The following is an 18,394-nucleotide window of genomic DNA, read 5'->3' as shown; positions in this document are numbered from 1 at the left end:
GGATTTCAGGCAATAATGTGACGCACGTTGTGATGATTCTGCAAAATATCTTCATTTTTAAAAGTTTTAGTAAAGAATCAAAATAAAACATTTCACACAAAAATAGAAAAAAAGTTCGTATTGCAAAGTAAAGAAAAGTCCTTGTTTAAAGAAAATTCAGTTTACGGCTATATCTTGTTTCATTTCTCTACGTTTGTTCATACAGTCTTACCATTTCTAAGCGGTCAGAAAACAGTATGCGAACCCGTTTCCAAAATGCAAATAGATCTATCAGTCCACCCTAGCAAGGAGCCAAATTCCAAACTGACTCCATTAACACGCTGTATTACAGATATAGCCAAGAAGGTTCTATTTCACGTTAACCACAGGGGGTGAGGGCTGTACTATAATCTATAGCTATGAAAGAAAATTCAATATGAGTTTCAGTTACGGCAATTACTTTCTAAGATTTGCTCTTACAACCTGTGAGGCGTTTGTTTTATCGAAAGGCGTCTCTTGAGTTACGTAAACAGCGCCCCTCGGTGTCCGGTGAGCGTATTCAGGATTATTGGAGGGTTTTTTTTTCCGCCCGGCATCCGGAACACGTGCCTCTCGGTGTCAATAGCGCGACAAAACAAATTCGTAGGCAGAGAACCGTTACCAGAATGACATGATTCTTTGACGAGCAGAAATACAGGCAACCCGGTAAAATGCTGTAACCGATCTATTATGCTTAGGAGAGTAGCTCTCTTATTAATGCAGCCATTGGTATTTTGTAAGGGGCAGACTCCATATTTCTATGGAGCCTGCAGTAGGTTTGGAAGATGGATGGATGATTGATTTTATTTATCGATTTTTTTTTTTTTTTTACCAACTATTGCTACGGGTACGCTTTTTCGCGTATAGAATTAGCGGACAGTTTTACTATTTTCTCACTGAATCTTAGTGTGTTTTAGTTCGATCCTGTACCTCTTCATGCAAGATGCTGTATTTTTTCTATTTCCTAACCCAAAAGGTGACGCATCTCGTGGGCGAACGCGATTTACAGTCACGCCGCTGAGGCTTTAGTGGTTTCCAGGATCGCCCTCTCTCCAAATTGTTCAGCTATTATTACCGAGAGTAAGAATGAAGCCAAGCGCTGTCCGACGGACCCTCATTGGTTCCAGATGGCAGACCCTGTGTCAATGATTAACTCTGGATGACCCAGTTTATTGGCCAAATCATTCCTAGGAGGACAGGAGGAGGGTGTGGGAGACGGTCACATCTAGTCATCCGCTGTCCATGGAGACAGAAGATGGACGCGAAGTCGCTGAGCGCCCTGTCCTCCCTATGCAGGACCGACCCGCTGTACTCGCGCTGCGCAGCTGATCTCATGAGCGCATCGCACAAGGTGATTGGGGTCTTTCTGAAAGAACAGGCAGACCTGACTCAGGTAGGAGACCGGGGGACCTCCCGTCAGTCGCCAGTAATAAGTTGAAATGCCAACAATCTGATCGAAAGTTTGTACAGTGCGGTTCTCTGTAGAAAAGACTCGGTCGGAGACGCGGCAGGTAACCGCATTATACTAAAGTCGTCTTCACTGAAAAAATACGAGTCCACTTTTTAAGACTTACACATTTCAATAGTATGACAGGTTTCCATCAATCTGAATCAAGCAATATTAAAAGAATCAAGGGATTGATACAATTCAAATGATTCAGATAATAAAGAATCATATAATGCATAATACCTTAGAAAGACAGGTTGAACTTGATGTGATTTGTTTTCATTAGCTATGTTCATTTTATTACCGTTTCCCCATTTGAAGAAATATTTGGGTTCAACGTGTAAGATTTAAATGTTAGAATGATATAGGAAGCACCTAATAAATGGCATCGTGTAATTTTAAAATACTTTTTTTTTCTCTGAAATTCTTTAGAAACGTAAATGTAAGTGAAAGATTTATATTAATCATAATATACTCCAAAACATAGATCATTGAATTAACTTATAACAATTAAATCAGACATTTCCATTCAATTAATAATATTTAAATATTTATTTATATGGCATTTATTATAGGCAGTTAGAAACTTGAAAGACCATTGTCTTGCCCCTTTATTTTGAATGATCCCACACTTATTGAGCAGTCGGAAATAAATAGTCAATATAATATTAATCTAGTATTTTTTTTGACTTACTTGAGTATATATGAAAAAAACAAAACATGCTTTTGTGAGGGAGGGTGGGCAATAAGTGTGCGTGTATATGTGTGCGTGTGTGTGTGCGTGCGTGCGTCCAAAAACAAAAAAAATAAATAAATAAATAACTGACCTTTCACACCTATCACAAAATTCGGGGAAAAAAAAAATTTACTAAAAATATTAATTGTGTTTCCAAATTTATAAAAATATTGGGATCTCTTGGACCACAATGCAACAAAATGGGCGGATCTTTATGCAAATCTACGGTAGGATAGTCGCGTTCTTAAAACGCGTTTGTTTGAAATAAAATCAACTTAATTCAGCTGTGTGTAGTGGAAATGGGTGAGCGCTTTGGAAAATTAAAAAAGTGTTCATTAAAAAAGTAAAGACAATAATCGCCCATGGCTGCTTATACTTCTGTTAAAAGAAAGAAAAAGACAAAAAGTTAATGGTTTTGTTTCAGCATAATTTAAGTACGACATTTTAAGAGAATTATGTCAGCATAACTTGAAAAAGTTTCAAAATATCATAAATATGATTATTTTAAGTTACAGTATATTCAATTCGAATTAGACAAATAAGTGAATAGCCTTATCTAGCGCTTAAAGTTTTGCAGCATACAAGGACAAATTGAATGTGGTGTGTTACCAGTAACTTAAAACACGTCAGATAGCCAGCCAGCCAGCCAGCCTCTTTCAGGAAGAACCGTCACACCGCGCAAGCGCACTATGGCAGGACTTCGCTTTAATATAAAAGAAAATATTTGTGTAGCTTTTGCAATATTGCCTATTAAATTCTCCACTAATTACTTAATTTACTGCAGAAAAAAAAGATTTTTGTATACTATTTAATTGAAATGTGGTGTGCATGGTTAAAAAGAATGAAAAGCATTTAACAAAACTACAAATTCCTAAAAAGCTGAGGTCAACTGATTTCATAAGTATAAGGTAATTTGAGTTTATGAGGGTGAAAGCAAACAGTATTGCTTTGCACACATCAGAGTTAATGTCATACTCTGTTAAAGTTTAGCATTTTTAAATAAATATAATGTAAAATGTCTATTTACATGTTAACAAAGTCAAAGATCAATTTTCGAGTGTTGAAGAGGAGACTCAATGTGCTCCATTGACATCAACTTACGAGCTCAGATATCATTTATCTGAAAAAAAAAAATCTCTCACAACAAGATAACACACCAAATTAATTTAAGATCTGATTATTCGCCTCAAAAAGTATAGACAGGCAGCTAGAGGAGTCTTTTGAGTATCAGGAAGAAATTAAGGATTAGGGAATCTCTTTTGGGTCTCAAACAAGTGGAGAACAATAGCATCGTACCATTTGATATAAAGGCCATGAAAGGCTGATTTTAGGGTCACTGATCGGCAACAAGAGTTTCCTTCTTTTCAGTTCAAACAATTGACAGATCAGTAAGGGGCTGGGATGAGCTAAAGAGACAAAGAGAGAATGTAAGGGCTGGAAGAAATGACACGTCATTAAATCAGTGTAGGGAGCTGTAGTGGCATTTTCATTTTTTTTCTTTGGATTTGAATCATTCCAACCTGTTTCAGAAAACAAAAAGAAATCTGAAATGTATACAAAAAATGCATTAATGGCTTATTTTTATATAGCCTTCCTATACTACGAGCTCTGGCTGCAGCAGGGTTGCTTGGCCTACTTTCGGTCATTTCTTATCATTTATTAAAATGGTCCATCAGGGAAAAGTAGTGTTTCTTCCCAATGAAGAGGCGTATCCGCGAGAATTAAAAGATTTGTTCTTTGGTGAATGTGGAATCCACAAACATGAGTGGCAGAGATGTGAAGTGGCTGGTGCGTAGCGCAGGCTTTGTTGTTGAGCGAAGCAAGCAGGGGGCAAAGAAGCCCCCTAGTTTCAAAAAAGAAACACGTGAATGCATTACCTACACTGATGAATTTATCTAAACTTCATTTTGTCCTTCCAATGACAGCAGATAACAATAAGTTAATCAGTAATATTAGCATCAAATAAAATTAATTTAATTAACTCTTTTAAATGTTAAATGTTTTGTGTTGGGCTCAGAGTTTGTTACAGTAAATTGTAATAACTTCTCCCCTCCATGCCACATGGATCATTCTGTCTCTCTCTCTATGTTACCTACAGTACTCCTGTTATCATCCTCTGGCTTTACTTTCTCCATCCACTTGATTTCTTGACTTATCTTACCTCCCTGCTTTGGCTGGAAAGCCCTTTTAAATCTGAGGCTTCTTCAAGGATCATCCTTGCAGTCTCTTACGGGTTTAGGAAAGATCTGTGCACAACTTCCCACTACTGGCCTTTGGAGTCCCTGCCATCCTTGGCCCCAATACATATATCTCTCTATTATAAAAATAATCTTTGGGAGGGAGACTAGGGAGACGAGATGTGATCTTCTCAGAGGACAACTTGAAGTCCTGCAAGACACACTTTAACTTGCTCCCAGCTCTTAAAACTATGACAAGCGACAAGCAAAACATGCAGCTCGCCAGTAGCAGAAACCCAGCAGATGATCCAACCTTTCTCCTTAAAATGCGTTCAGCCGCCCTCCCTTCACAACGCGAACGGCAGAGACGTGAAGTGGCAAAAGGACAGCTGCTGTACAGGGTTTAAAATGATTGACGGGCAGCATGACAGCAGCAGAAAGACAGCAGATGATCCAATGGCACCTCCATAGCATGCATTCAATCCCCCTTCCCTCCTTGACAACGTGAGCAGGATTATACGTTCTGCGAGAAAGAGATTTAACCACGCCCGGGGCCGGAAATAAAAGACAAGTATTGTTTTTACAACATCACACAAGACAAGGCAGTGAGACATCATTTAAAACAAGTCCACGGACATCAAACCTAGCAGTTGTTTGATTGTTGTTGGCAGACACGCTTCATGTACTCCTAGCTCTTAAAACAACGACAAGAGACAAGCAGAAGAGGCAGCTCGCCAGCAGCAAAAAGCCAGCAGATGATCAGACTGCTTCTCCTTAGCGTGCGTTCAGCCAACCTTACCCTCGCCACCCCCCTTCACAACACAAGCGGCAGAGATGCAAAGTGGCTAAAGGACAGCTGCTGTACAGGCTTTCAAATGATTGGGCAGCGAGACAAGCAGAACAGGCAGCTTGGCAGCAGCAGAAAGACAGCAGATGATCCGACAGCATCTCCTTAGCATGCGTTCAGCCGCACCCCCTTCACAACGCGATCAGTGTTATATGTCCTGTGAGAAAGAGATGTAACCACGCCCGGGGCCAGAAATAAAGTATTGTTTTTACAAAAGTTTTTTAAGTGCCTCTCAGACAGCCTTGGTGTCACAATCCCTCCTAACCCATTAACAGCTGTGTTTGGTGTTCTTCTAGATGGGCTTAAAGTGGAGAAGGACAAACAAACTGCAATCGCCTTTACTACCCGATTGGCAACAAAGACTTATTTTGTTAAACTGGAACAATCCTAACTCTCCTCTTTTAAGTCAGTGGGTAACTGATATTATATACTATTTGAAAAAATCAAATTCTTACTTAGAGGATCCGTGCAGAACTTTTTCAAAACCTGGCAGGATCTAGTCAATAATATTTTAGAATTATCTCTTAAAGCACTGAGGAAGCAGATTCCCTTCCCGTTTCTTTTTCTTCTCCGTTTATCTTTATCTGCCTATTAAACTCATCAATTTAAGTATTTTTATAAGCTTTAAGTTTTACTCCGTTGGCCATGCTGTTTTTCTCATGGGTGGGGGTTGATTTGTTTTCAATCCTATTTTTTGTAAAATCTATAGAGTTAAAAAAATGAAAACGAGGCTAACATATTAATTCTCAAATTGGCACAGACGTGTCAAAGTAAAAATTAAAATGCACTGCTTAAGACTGTTTTAATTGAAAGAATAAGCATCTGCTAAATAGGCATACATTAAAACTTGTGTTAAAACTCCAGAAATAATATCCTCAATTGTTCATCACCATCAATGACTTGATACTGACACTCTACCCATCTCTCCCTTTCATTCATTGGTCAAGAGTCCTCTCTTCAATTCAGACACACAGTTTTATGGGAAAGACGTCTTCCCTGTTTATGATGTATGCTAAAGTATTAACATTTTAGAAAAATTCATTCACTGTTTCCACTTGTTCAACACGAAAATAAGAGATTCAAATGTCTATTCAGCCCCAGGTACAAACTACATGGGGTAAGCAACATATAAATAAAATATTGTTTTTGGGTGGAGTATTTCTTTAGGTTTGCAGATGCTACCAAACTAGGCAGAAGGGGAGATAATGTAGAATCAGATAAACTGTTACAGAGGGACTTGGTTAGCAGACTGGCTTGGGCCATGAAATGTAATATAAGTGGATGTAAAGTATTAATGTTAGATTTGAATACAAAATGGCAGGTCTGAAACTTGAAATTACTGCTTGTGAGAAGGCCCTGGTAGTCATAGTGGACTTGTCGCTATCAACACCCAAACAATGGATAGAAGTGATGAAGAAGGCTATTAGGAGGTGTCACAAGAACAGTCCAAAGGCATTGAAAAAGGTTTAGGGGCAGCCACCCATATATTGTGCCTTGGCTGCAAATGGGTAATTTGTACTGAGTTCTTTACAGGTTTGAATCCAAAACAGAACCGACTTAAAGGTTGTAAATATGGCGGCTTTAAAGGCCGTGACAGGAAGTGAAGTAATCAGGAACGGAAATGGAAGTGACATCATCCATGTGCTCAGAACCAGAAGTGACGTCATCCATGGGGCCAGAACCGTGCGGGATTTCCCGTGGATGGCATGCAGAGGATTGAGAGAGAAAGTCAGTGTAGCTCGTCACCCCCTGGTCTGACAAGAACTACTATTATTCAGGCCCTTTAGCTGCCCCCCTCTCGCATATGTATGACAGAGGTTATGGTATATACAGTATATCATGATGTGTGGAGTACAAGTGAAAGGAGATTGTCTTTAAACTTCAGAGCACACTAGTAAGGAAGCACCTGGAGTACTGTGTAATGTGTTGGTCAGACATAGCAGCACAAGAGATATTCCAGAGAAGAGTGACTTGGTTGATTCCAGGATTCAGATGTATGAACTATGAGGAGAGACAGAACGAGCTGAACCTTTACAGTTTAGACAAATAGGTATTAATAGGTAATATGACTGAAGTGTTTAAAATAATGAAAGAAACTAGTATAGGCTATTACTTTAAAAATAAATTATTGAAAAAGAACCCAAATATATGGTTGGAAACTTATGGACTCTAGAGACCTTCCAATGTGAACCTGATGTTATTTTAGACCATCTATGAATGGGATCAATGAGCCTGTTACACTGACTAGCTTGTTCTTGCTATTGTTCTGACGCTCTAATGTTCTGATGTACTTGTCTCAGCATAATCATATTCTGATTTACCCAGACTTTAAAGAAACTGGAACACCAGAAGGTGACACGCATACGGCAGCTCAACGAAGAGAAAAAACAGTTTGCTAAGCTTATGAGGAAGAGACTTGCCCAAGGAAAAATCTACGCCCAGGCCCCGTGCTCGAGATCTGCCTTTTCTGCTGAGCGAATGGGGAGGAGTGTTTTCCCAGACTTCTCCAGCAGTGGATACAAGAAAAGCCGTGAGAGCAGCTCAAGAAGTGTCCGATCAGATTTCCTTTCGCATTATGGTTTTGAAAATAAATCATCAGATTCTGCGGTCAAGAAAATGACAGTAAGTTCATGAATAACCTTACAGATTATTTTAAATAACAGTTATGTCAGTTAACGCACAGAGAATGCAATGTTCTGAAATTTCTGAACAAATTAAAATGATATAATAGCCATAATTATATTTTGCCTAATGACATTTCTGTAGTTAAACTTAATTAAAAAAATAAATAAATTGATCAGTGTTTATCCACATGATCCTGAACTGGACTAAGTAGTTTCAATAATTAATGGATAGATGGATGCAAAGCATTCCTAATAAAAATAGCGGACCCCTGAAAGCCTGACAATCAAAAAAGCCTGGGGTCTCTAACAGAAAACATTTTTAAAACATATGATAGTGTTTTCAATTGATCTGCCTATTCTTTAGAGAGTTTGCTCTGAAATACCAATCATACCACTCCTGGCTGTAAGATTTAAGCTCCTCTGGATGGCATCAGCTTCAGCAAACTCGCTAAAATTAGAGTCTGTTATTCATGAAAAGCTAATTTCATTTAGAAAGTTGTTGAAGTAAATTGTAGAGGGTCTTTTTAAATATCAATTAAACACATGCTCAGCATCCATCTCACCTGCATTTCAGAACAGGTGGTCCACATAAAGCTAAGCTTGTCTGGGCCCAGCTAGTATTTGGATGGGAGACCAACTATGAAAAGCTTGGGTTGCTGCTGGAAGAGGTATTGGTGAGGCCAGCAGGTGGCGTTTATCTTGTGGTCTGTGTTGGTTCCAGTGTAATGAGACAAAAATGGTGCCATCCTTTAGATGAGACATAAAACCAAGGTCCTGACTGTCTATGGTCATAAATGATCCCTGGGCATCTTTTGAAAAGTGCAGGGTGTTTCCCAATGTTTTGGCTAAATTGGCCACTACAGCCTTGTCCATTCTCACACTCTAATGATCCCCTGTCTCTTACTGGCTGTCTGTCTCACTCCTTCACTACGTAATACAACAACACATTTTCATACACATGATGTAGCTCAAAGTGCTTTACAAGATGAAAAAAGAAAAAAAGAAAAATATTAAAATAAGATTAGGCAATACTAAGTAATAAAGAATAAAGTGAGGTCCAATGGCCAGGAGGAGCGAAAAGACAAAAAAGAAACAAAATCTGCAGGGGTTCCAAAGCCACAAGACCACCCAGCCCCACTGGGCATTCTACCCAACAGAAATGATCTCAATATGTTCTTATGGTTTTCAGGCTTTACGTGGAAGAATTAGATGGGGATGGTCATGTGGACCTCAGGCCTTCAGTCCATCAATGTAGGGATCACATGGTGGTTTGATCAGGTGGTGGTGGTGGCACAGATCGCCACCACAGAAAAAACGGAAAAAGAACAGCAGAGAAAGTAGGGGTTAGTATGGATTGTGGAGATATGATAAAAAACGATCATCAAATGCATATACAGAATACCAGGGTTACACTAAAATGAAACTATAAGAAAGCCATATTAAAATAATGGGTTTTTAGCACTTTTTTTTTTAAAGTGCTCCACCGTATTAGCCTGGCGAATTTCTTTCGGTAAGCTATTGGAGATTTTAGGTGCATAACAGCAGAAGGCTGTCTCACCACTTCTTCTTAAGTTTAGCTCTTAGAATTATAAGCAGACCATCATTTGAAGACCTAAGGTTACGATTTGGAGTGTAAGGTGAGAGGCATTCCAAAATATAGGATGGAGCAGATTATTTAAGGCTTTGTAGATCATAAGCAGTATTTTAAAGTCAGTTCTAAATGGCACAGGTAACCAGTGTAACGACAACAAAACTGAAGAGATGCGCTCTTCTTTTCCTAGTTAAGATTCTGACAGCTGCTTTCTGCACGAGTTTCAATCGATTGATGCCTTTTTTGGTTAATCCTGAGAGGAGTGTGTTACAGTAAACACAAAAATGTGAACTAATTTTTCAGGATCTTGCAAAGATATAAGTGATCTAATTCTTGCTTTATTTCCTAAGTGAAACAAATGCTGTCCCAGTAATCTGAATAATATGTGATTTAAAATTTAGGTCAGAGTCAATAATTACCCCTAAATTCTTTACCTCTGTCTTGACTTTTAAGCCTAAAGGGTCAAGTTTATTCTTAATACATTCAATATATCCATTTTTGCCAATCACTAAGATTTCTGTTTTCTCCCTATTTAGTTTGAGAAAATGACTACTCATCCACTCAGAAACAAAAGTAAGACATTGAGTCAGTGAACCAAGAGAGTCGGGGTCATCAGGCGCTATTGATAAATACAGTTGTGTGTCGTCAGCATTGCTGTGGTAGCTCACGTTATGCCTTGAGATAATCTGACCTAATGGAAGCATGGAGATTGAAAAGAGCATAGGACCCAGGAGAGATCCTTGTGTAGCCAGTATGTGGTTAGTGTACTGCAGTCACATCATTTTAGTGGATTCTACGTGTTGGTGAAGGTCCAAGTGGTTTACTGTCTATGTACAGTGCTTTGAGCAGTGAGAAAAGCACTACATAAATGTAATTAATTATTATTATTATTACTACTATTAAAAATGGGGCAAAAGGGTACATGAAAAAAATGTTATTGTTAATCTTTGTCTATTGCTATAATATATTAGTATTTTTTTATATAAATTTCATTTAAAAGGATAGTAAAGACATATTAATGCCATTAACCAGGGAAATATTTTATATATGAAGCTCAATTCGGACAGGATTAGTTCAGAACCAGGAGATCGATCGATCTATCTATCTATCTATCTATCTATCTATCTATCTATCTATCTATCTATCTATCTATCCATCCATCCTTGGCAAACAAGTCACAGAACAAAGTCATGAACATCTAAATCCTTTAAACAGAGTAATAACAATGCAGAAACCAGTAAATCTAACCATACCAATACTACTTGCAAACTCCACCAAAAACGAATGCTCTCCACTACCAAGTCTTCCCAGCAGACTGATATATCCGGAGGCAGGGTTCACCTTCTGTGGCTCCACCTTCCAAGAACAAGGGACATAAACACAAATATCAAGAAATATGATAAAAAAAAACACATTAATCCACGACACATTTAATATTTCTCTATTTGTGTGTTCATGGGGGCACCAGAATTGCTAATGCCCAAGGGCACCATAAAGTCTTAATCCAGCCCTGTTCCTGGCATGTTCCTGGCCAGTGTTGCTGGGATGGATCTACATCTTTGTAACCCAAAAATGTCATTAAGTGGTTACAGAAATTGTATTGTTGGAGTGGTACATGAATGTGTAGTCTAGTCTCATATAGCACAGCATGGTATAGTATATATGTTCCTTATTTCTATAGCTGGCAGTAGAGATGACTCCCTAATTGTCACACGGTCACTTGGGTAGTGGTTGATTTGGTCCTTGCCTTTTAATATCAAAAATGTCCACTCTGCACTGTACTAGAAAAATATATATATTCTACCATTACACCCAACCATGTTTTTAAACCGTTTCACACATTTTGTGCACATCTGCCATTTAGTTATCCTGATGTGTGATTTTTACTTTCCAAAATATGAAGGGATATCCCCAAGACTGAGTTGCTTTTTGCCCACAAACAGGTGTTTCCTACACATCAGCTGTATTCCGGAAATAAAAAGATTTTATTTTTGTTTCATTTTTTTGATGAGCTATGAAGTAGCAACCTTGATGTGGCTCACTCTGTCTAACAGCTGTGCCTATACTTGCAGATCAGAGGTTTGTGCCAAAATGACAGATACAGTCAACAACACAGGTAGCATACACAGATACAGTTAACAACTGTTTAGCATAATTAAGGCAGAGATCTTGGGTAGTCTGCGGTGGGTTGGCATCCTGCCCAGGATTGGTTCCTGCCTTGTGCCCTGTGTTGGCTGGGATTGGTTCCAGCAGACCCCCGTGACCCTGTGTTCGGATTCAGCGGGTTAAAAAATGGATGGATGGATCTTGGGTAGTGAAGAGTGGAATATAAAAAATCTAAAAACTGTCAGTTACTCAAAACACCAGGAGAGCGTCATTAAATAAATGTTATCTTTTTTTCGGCAGAAATCCAGAAAGTGCTACTTTAGGTGCTTTGATATTTCCTAAGTATTGTAACGACCCAATGGCAAGGAAAAATGATGAAGAGACACTGGTAACTGTTAAATGCTTTAAGTATTCTATGCAATGCTGGATGTTAAATCGCCATCTTGAACTCCTGAGAGACAATGCTGCCAGTAATTAAAAGGCTTCAGGCATCGGGCACCGTCTGGCAATGCAGTACCAATCATGCAGTCTGTACTGTCTGAATGCTCTACGAGGGTCATTCCTAGGTAGCTATCCTGGTCCCTCTCCTTCCTCAGCTGCTGCATGGACCTCACATGTGTGGTTTCCTCAGAGGTCCAGTGTTACATTATTTTTAGTCTGGATGTCATTAAATTTCTGAACCCCATTGATGTCCCATTCACATAACATTACACCCACATCCCAAATTTTGAATTTATTTCTTCTGATGTCCAGTTATCACAACATGAACAGTTTGTACTGTATATCCGGATGTAAGAATACTGCACAATCGATCCAGTTTTCTGTTTTCATGCGAAACATTCTGAAATGGCCTCAAAGCCACCGATTCGAACACTGGAATGCCCTCAATATGGTTTATGTTCACCTTTAAAGAAGTTTGTTGTGTTTTTTGTTATATTTTGCATCAGATTACATACCACAAGAAATTATATTTAGTGTTTATTGTCATATAAAAAGTAAAAGAGTTATTATAACTCATAATAAAATTATATGCCATGTATCCTTCCATCCATCAATAACACATTGTAAAAGAATAGACAACACAATGACGAAGCTTTGGAGATCCACCCTGTTTAGTCAAAATAAGTTGTAGAGAGATCAGTCTTTACAAACAGGGGTTCAGAACGGAACTGAAGAAAAACAAAAATGGATGCCATGTATAGTAGGTAGACTGGAAATGATGTAATTGGGAGAATGGTATTCTGGGAACCAGAAGTGACATTAGAAGGAGGTGGGGTCTTGACAACCGGAAGAGGAAGTAATGGTGCTTGTCTCCTGAGGATAGGAAGTGGCATTAGGTTGATGGCTCATCTGTTGGTCTGGAGGGAGAGAAGTAAAAGAGTTAGAGGACATCACCAACCCCTGGTCTGGCGGGAACACATGGTTATTCAAGCCCTTAAACTGTCTCCCAAGAGCACGTGTGTGACAACATATAATAAAATTCAGCTATATCAGTATAGTTGGGGAAGTGGCAGCAGACCTTCATTTTATACTTTTGTAATGTCAATAGGATGGCAAAAGTACAAACAAGCTATGTTGTGGATGAGGAATTTTTAATCTCCACCATTGCCAACAGACCAGAGTTCATCAATTAATTAATTAATGGACAGATGTTGTTGGTTTCCATTCATGTTTAATCAGTTCCTACCATGTTCTTTATGTGTTTTAACAAATCTGCATTTATATGTGCATCAGTTCTAGACTTACTAATTTATTATAATCTATTAATATAATATATAAAAATGGGACAAAAGGGTAAATGAAAAAAAAAATGTTATTGTAATCTTTGTCCATTGCTATAATATATTAGTATTTTTTTAATATAAATTTCATTTAAAAGGATAGTAAAGACATATTAATGCCATTAACCAGGGAAATATTTTATATGTGAAGCTCAATTCGGATTAGGATTAGTTCTGCAACAGAAGGTCAGGCTATCTATCTATCTATCTATCTATCTATCTATCTATCTATCTATCTATCTATCTATCTATCTATCTATCTATCTATCTGTCTATCTATCTGTCTGTCTGTCAACTAGCCACACTACCTATAGGTAGTTGAATAACTCAAAAATATTTGCAATCTTTTGCCTAAAGTGTACCTTCAGAGCCGTCCCTCGGTATCAGCATGTCTATACTTCTCTTCTTTGTTCTATTTTTGATTTAGGGCGATTTTTTTTAGTTATTCTGAAATTAATTCAAAACAGGTGATGCCATAAACAGATTTCAACTTGAGTACGGTTATATTTTCTTCTATGATAAAAAAGATTACTTAGAATATTTCAAATAAAGAATAACGATCCCATGTTTCTAATTTCTCTCTAGGTGTTGCAGGCTCACTCAGTTACTTCCAGAGTAAAGTGTGTCTGCGAGTGTGGATGCCCCTGTAAGTTGATCCAAGAAAGTGCAAGCAGTCTGCCTGCTCCAAAGCAGCTCTAGAAGACATTTTACAGACCTGTAATCTTTAAGACCATAAAAATATGTTTATGTAAATTTATAATTCCTACATTAGCAGGACCAGTTTACAGGAATTCAATTTTGGAGCACATTAAAGTACACGTTACGAAGAGGAGGTTTGGTTTAAAGTAATGTCATCATGTGATGAGAATGAACCCAATAAAGCTTTGAGCTATTGAACTGTCCTCTCCTTCAATCAAATATAAAGAACTTGTTGGGGCTTTTCTTTATTTAACAGCTGAGATCTCCCCTGTAGTGGCTTCAAGGTAAATCATTTATTCAATAGATCTGACATCTGAAATCTGAGTTCTCAATGACAAATGCTAGATGAAATTCTTCTGATTTTTTTTGGCAGTTGGCAAACCAACATAAGGAACATTACTGCCATCTACTGACTTGCAGTGTCGAACGGAGACTCGGAAATGTACCCTAACTTTAAAGAAGAACAGCAAAAAAAAAAAACTAAAAAAATATCAAAAAGTCAGATGCTTTTAAAAAAAAAACCTCAAAACATTTAAATATATTTTTACAACACTGACCTAATATACTTTCATGGTAATTAACTCCATTGCTTTCAATTAAGATATTTCCTTGAATGTACTGCTTAGGCAGCACATTCCACCAATATATATATATATATATATATATATATATATATATATATATATATATATATATATACTGTATATATATAATATAATCACTGTTTCAGAATAAATGTACATTCCAGAAATGCCTCTATTGTGCTTATTCATTCTGAGCAAGAAATGATTCAGGCCAACATGTTCAAGACGTAATTGTGTGATAATTACTTCCTCCCCTCTATTACTTCCTCCTACCATATTCTTTCCCACCACCTTCCGAATTTCATTTAAATGTCTTCCTTTCTTTTCTTTGTTTCAGCTTTGCTGCCAAAGTTATTAAAGTAATTTTTAAATTATGGCTTTCCTTCCCCTTTATGCAATGGTACAATTACATTTACTTTCTTATTTTTAAGTGACTGCTTTGCTAAATTGTCAGCTATCTAATTTCCAAGAGTACCTACATGAGCAGGAACCCATAAGAAATAAAACACTTATGCCAAGGCTCTTTAGTCTCCACAGTTGCTGTAATTTCTAATAAAATATCTGACCTACTTTTGGAATTTCCTGTTTTAATAATTGAATCTGAGCATACAAATACATAATCTGAATGTACATTTTATACCCGTTCCAGGGCTACAATAATTGCAACAATTTCAGAGGTGAATACTGAGAAATTCTCTGATAATTTTTTCTTAATGTTAATCTGGACCATGGGAAACTAAACCGAGACCCCGTCCCCTGGCTGAGGTTCTTGTCTTACGTCTTTTTCAGTCGTCAAGGTATGTTAATGTTACTTTTGCTTGTCGTTTGCGTTGTCTTCTATACCTGTGCTAGGTGTGTTTTGTGGGTGGTCCTTAAGAGGCGGGGCCACCTGCCAATCACTGCCAAGAACTGACCTGCACCGTATAAATCCAGAGGGTCTTCCACAGTTCCTAATGGCTCATTTTGAATGTGCTAATGATTTGATTAGTGTGACTTATGTTTTTTGCTGTGCTTTTGCTAATTTGATCCACCGGATTTTTGGATAATTTTTGCTGTTTTTTGATTTGGATGTTGCCTTGATGGCAACTCCTTTTTGTGCTTTTGTTTGCTCTCTGGAGCTTCATGTAGTTACAGTGCATTTTTTCTGAAAATAACCTTTTTATTTTATAAATATTATATGTGGTACTTTTTCTAAATAGCCAGAATTTTTGACTTGATTTCTCCCTCTAGTATACATTTCTGCAAGTGCTTTTGGGACTCCCAGTTATAACAGAAACCTGGTTGGGTTTATTCAGTCTTCACATTCAGACCTAAATGGCAGTTCCCAGGTGACTTTTTTACTTCAAGTACAAATTATGTATCCTTAATCAAAAACATTGAAAAGAAAAAGATTTCTTACTGGAGACAGAGTGTCCTGCAGCTAAAGAGATAGAAAGCTCCAAGAAAGTGTCCAAAGGTTCCTCTCGGAGTATACAGTTTTGAATTTTAGACTTAAGACTTTTGGTTTAAGGTCTATCACCTGTCTGTCAGCTACAAAGTAGTAAGGAGGTACACGGGAAGCCGAAAAAATGGTTAAACGTCTGGGGTCACTATTATTCAAATGCTAAGATTACCATCCAGGTTTGCCTTCACGTCACACGTTGGGATGTCAGACATTTCCAGTGTCTATGAAAAAGAAAAGTCACATTTGCTACTATTTTGGAAATGGAAAGCAACAGCACTGATATGTGCGAGATCTGCCACTCTAAACTCTCCTTCCACAATTCAACCAGTACAATACTCATTCATACGACACTAAAGCATCATGCAAAAATGCTTGAGTCAAAAACTAAATACAAGAATAGATTATAACTGCATTTATTAAGTCCACCTTGAAGAGGTGATTTAGTCCGAGTGAAAAAAATCTCAGAACTGATCACAAACGTAACAGAGAAAGGCATGCTACACATCAGCTTTGCTGAACGGAAGGGCTTTAAATTATGTTGAGCGAGAGTATAATGTACCGTCGTTGAAAACCCGTAATCAAGAGGGTGGAGCGACAGACTGAAGCGCTTACAACCGTCAGGTGCGGATCTACTACGAAACTAAAGAAGCTAAACCTTCTGGGCCCTAATCCCAGAGGGGCCCCAGGAATGATATTCTAGTCCACATTGCTGAAAACGTTTGGGTACCTACTGTATCAGAAGTTGTTTTGATGAATGAGTAATATTAATAATAGTGTGCCGTTGAATATAAAGGTTATTAAAGTATCATATACTGTAGGCTAAACGAAAAAAAAACATTCAAATTAAGGATGTTTCATTCTAAATATGTTTATTATGAAATAATTATAAATGATTTAAAATGTTATTGACATTCATGATAGAGATTAAAATTTTTATTCAAATTATTTATCCCCATCACAAGATGTGAAGCAGAAATTATTTTTTCAAAGCTATCCTTTATAAAGACCAAATTTTGGTCTATTATGACTGAAAAGCTCTTAAATTCCTTATAGATATTGTCACTAGAAAACGACACTGCAAGGAAGCTCTCAAATGTCAAAACTGTGTGTGAATATATTGCTAGAAAAAAAAAAGTACCCAGAGTCTAAACACCAGAACCAACTCAGCTGCACACAACTTCAAGATAAAATAAAAATGTTATTTATTTGGTAACAGCACCTTGTCATAGTAACAAATCAGTCCAGCACCACACCAACAACCAATAAAGCACCTCCGTCTTCCTTTGTGTCTCTTCTGTAAGTGTCATCCAGTTTCCTCCCAACTCTGACTCCTTGCATGTGGCGAGATGCCTCCTTCTGGTGTCATGGCCTTGTATGCTGGAAGCTTTTCCAGGTCACATGGAAGCTCCCCTAAATAAGGAGATTAATTCTTCAAAGTGGCACCCAAGGATCCCAACAGGGTCACCCTTCCATACTACAATTCCCAGACACCCTGTGGGTATCCAGACTTGACTTCAACTGGGGGAGCACTGACACTCCTCATGCTGGGGGACAAACTGTTCAAAATATCCATTCTTTCCTCATCCATCCATCATTTGGACACCCTGACTGGAACAGAAACCAAGGACAGGGTACATCTCCATTTTTGTTCTCTATCCATTATGGTCTCCCATAGAAATTCATTCTCGATTCTAGTCGAAATGCCCATCTATTCAGTCTGGTACTTACAGGGTCTTTTCTGTGTTTTATTTCATCTATGACGCATCATGCATATATATATATATATATATATATATATATATATATATATATATATATATATATATATATATATATATATATATATATATATAAATATATTGTGAGACTTGCCCAGACACCACCAGTCGGAGACCACATCTTTATAAATGCACACAGCAATTAATCTCCCCAATAAACCTTCTTTTTGTCAGTCTTTTAGCCATCAATCTCCTCCTGGGAGCTTCGTCCTGCTCCCTCTCCCGACTCTATCTCCTAGATTGTTGGAAGGCGGCGCTTTTTATTCCTGCCAGGATGTGCTCCAGGTGACTGATGAAATCCATCCGGCAGCACTTCCTGGTGTGGCGGAAGTGCTGCCCTTTGCACCGGAAGCACTCCGGGCATCCATGGCAGGTTCCTCCGCCATCTTGCAGAGTGTGGCAGAAGTAACTATTTCCAGGTCCCACAAGGTTTAAGGTGCCCTCTGGCGGTTGCCACGGGTCTCAACAAGTTATAATCTTTCCTCTCTTTTCCCGTGGTCCTTTCTTGTTCCAGGGCAGTTGCCCCCTCGTGGCCCGGAAGCTATTCTTGCCCCCTTGCGGT

At 38.1% G+C, this 18,394-nt stretch overlaps 1 protein-coding gene across 2 annotated transcripts; it reads left to right on the top strand.

Moving 5' to 3' along the window:
* The first annotated feature begins 1,111 nt into the window (after positions 1-1,111).
* Positions 1,112-14,653, top strand: LOC120514899. Of its 2 annotated transcripts, XR_005630536.1 has the most exons (4): positions 1,112-1,411; positions 7,551-7,847; positions 13,913-14,310; positions 14,400-14,468. XR_005630536.1 is itself a non-coding variant. In XM_039735534.1 (3 exons), the coding sequence occupies exons 1-3, from the start codon at positions 1,178-1,180 to the stop codon at positions 14,024-14,026; spliced, it is 645 nt and encodes a 214-aa protein (XP_039591468.1). In that variant the 5' UTR covers positions 1,112-1,177; the 3' UTR covers positions 14,027-14,653. The 2 variants fall into 2 exon arrangements, 1 of the variants encoding a protein (XP_039591468.1); XM_039735534.1 differs by having other exon boundaries at positions 13,913-14,653.
* Positions 14,654-18,394: the final 3,741 nt, after the last annotated feature.

Source organism: Polypterus senegalus, chromosome 14 (assembly GCF_016835505.1).
Source record: "Polypterus senegalus isolate Bchr_013 chromosome 14, ASM1683550v1, whole genome shotgun sequence".
NCBI classification, from domain to species: Eukaryota; Metazoa; Chordata; class Cladistia; order Polypteriformes; family Polypteridae; genus Polypterus; species Polypterus senegalus.
Note: the sequence above shows the minus strand (reverse complement) of the source record. Positions and strands in the feature narration are given on the sequence as shown.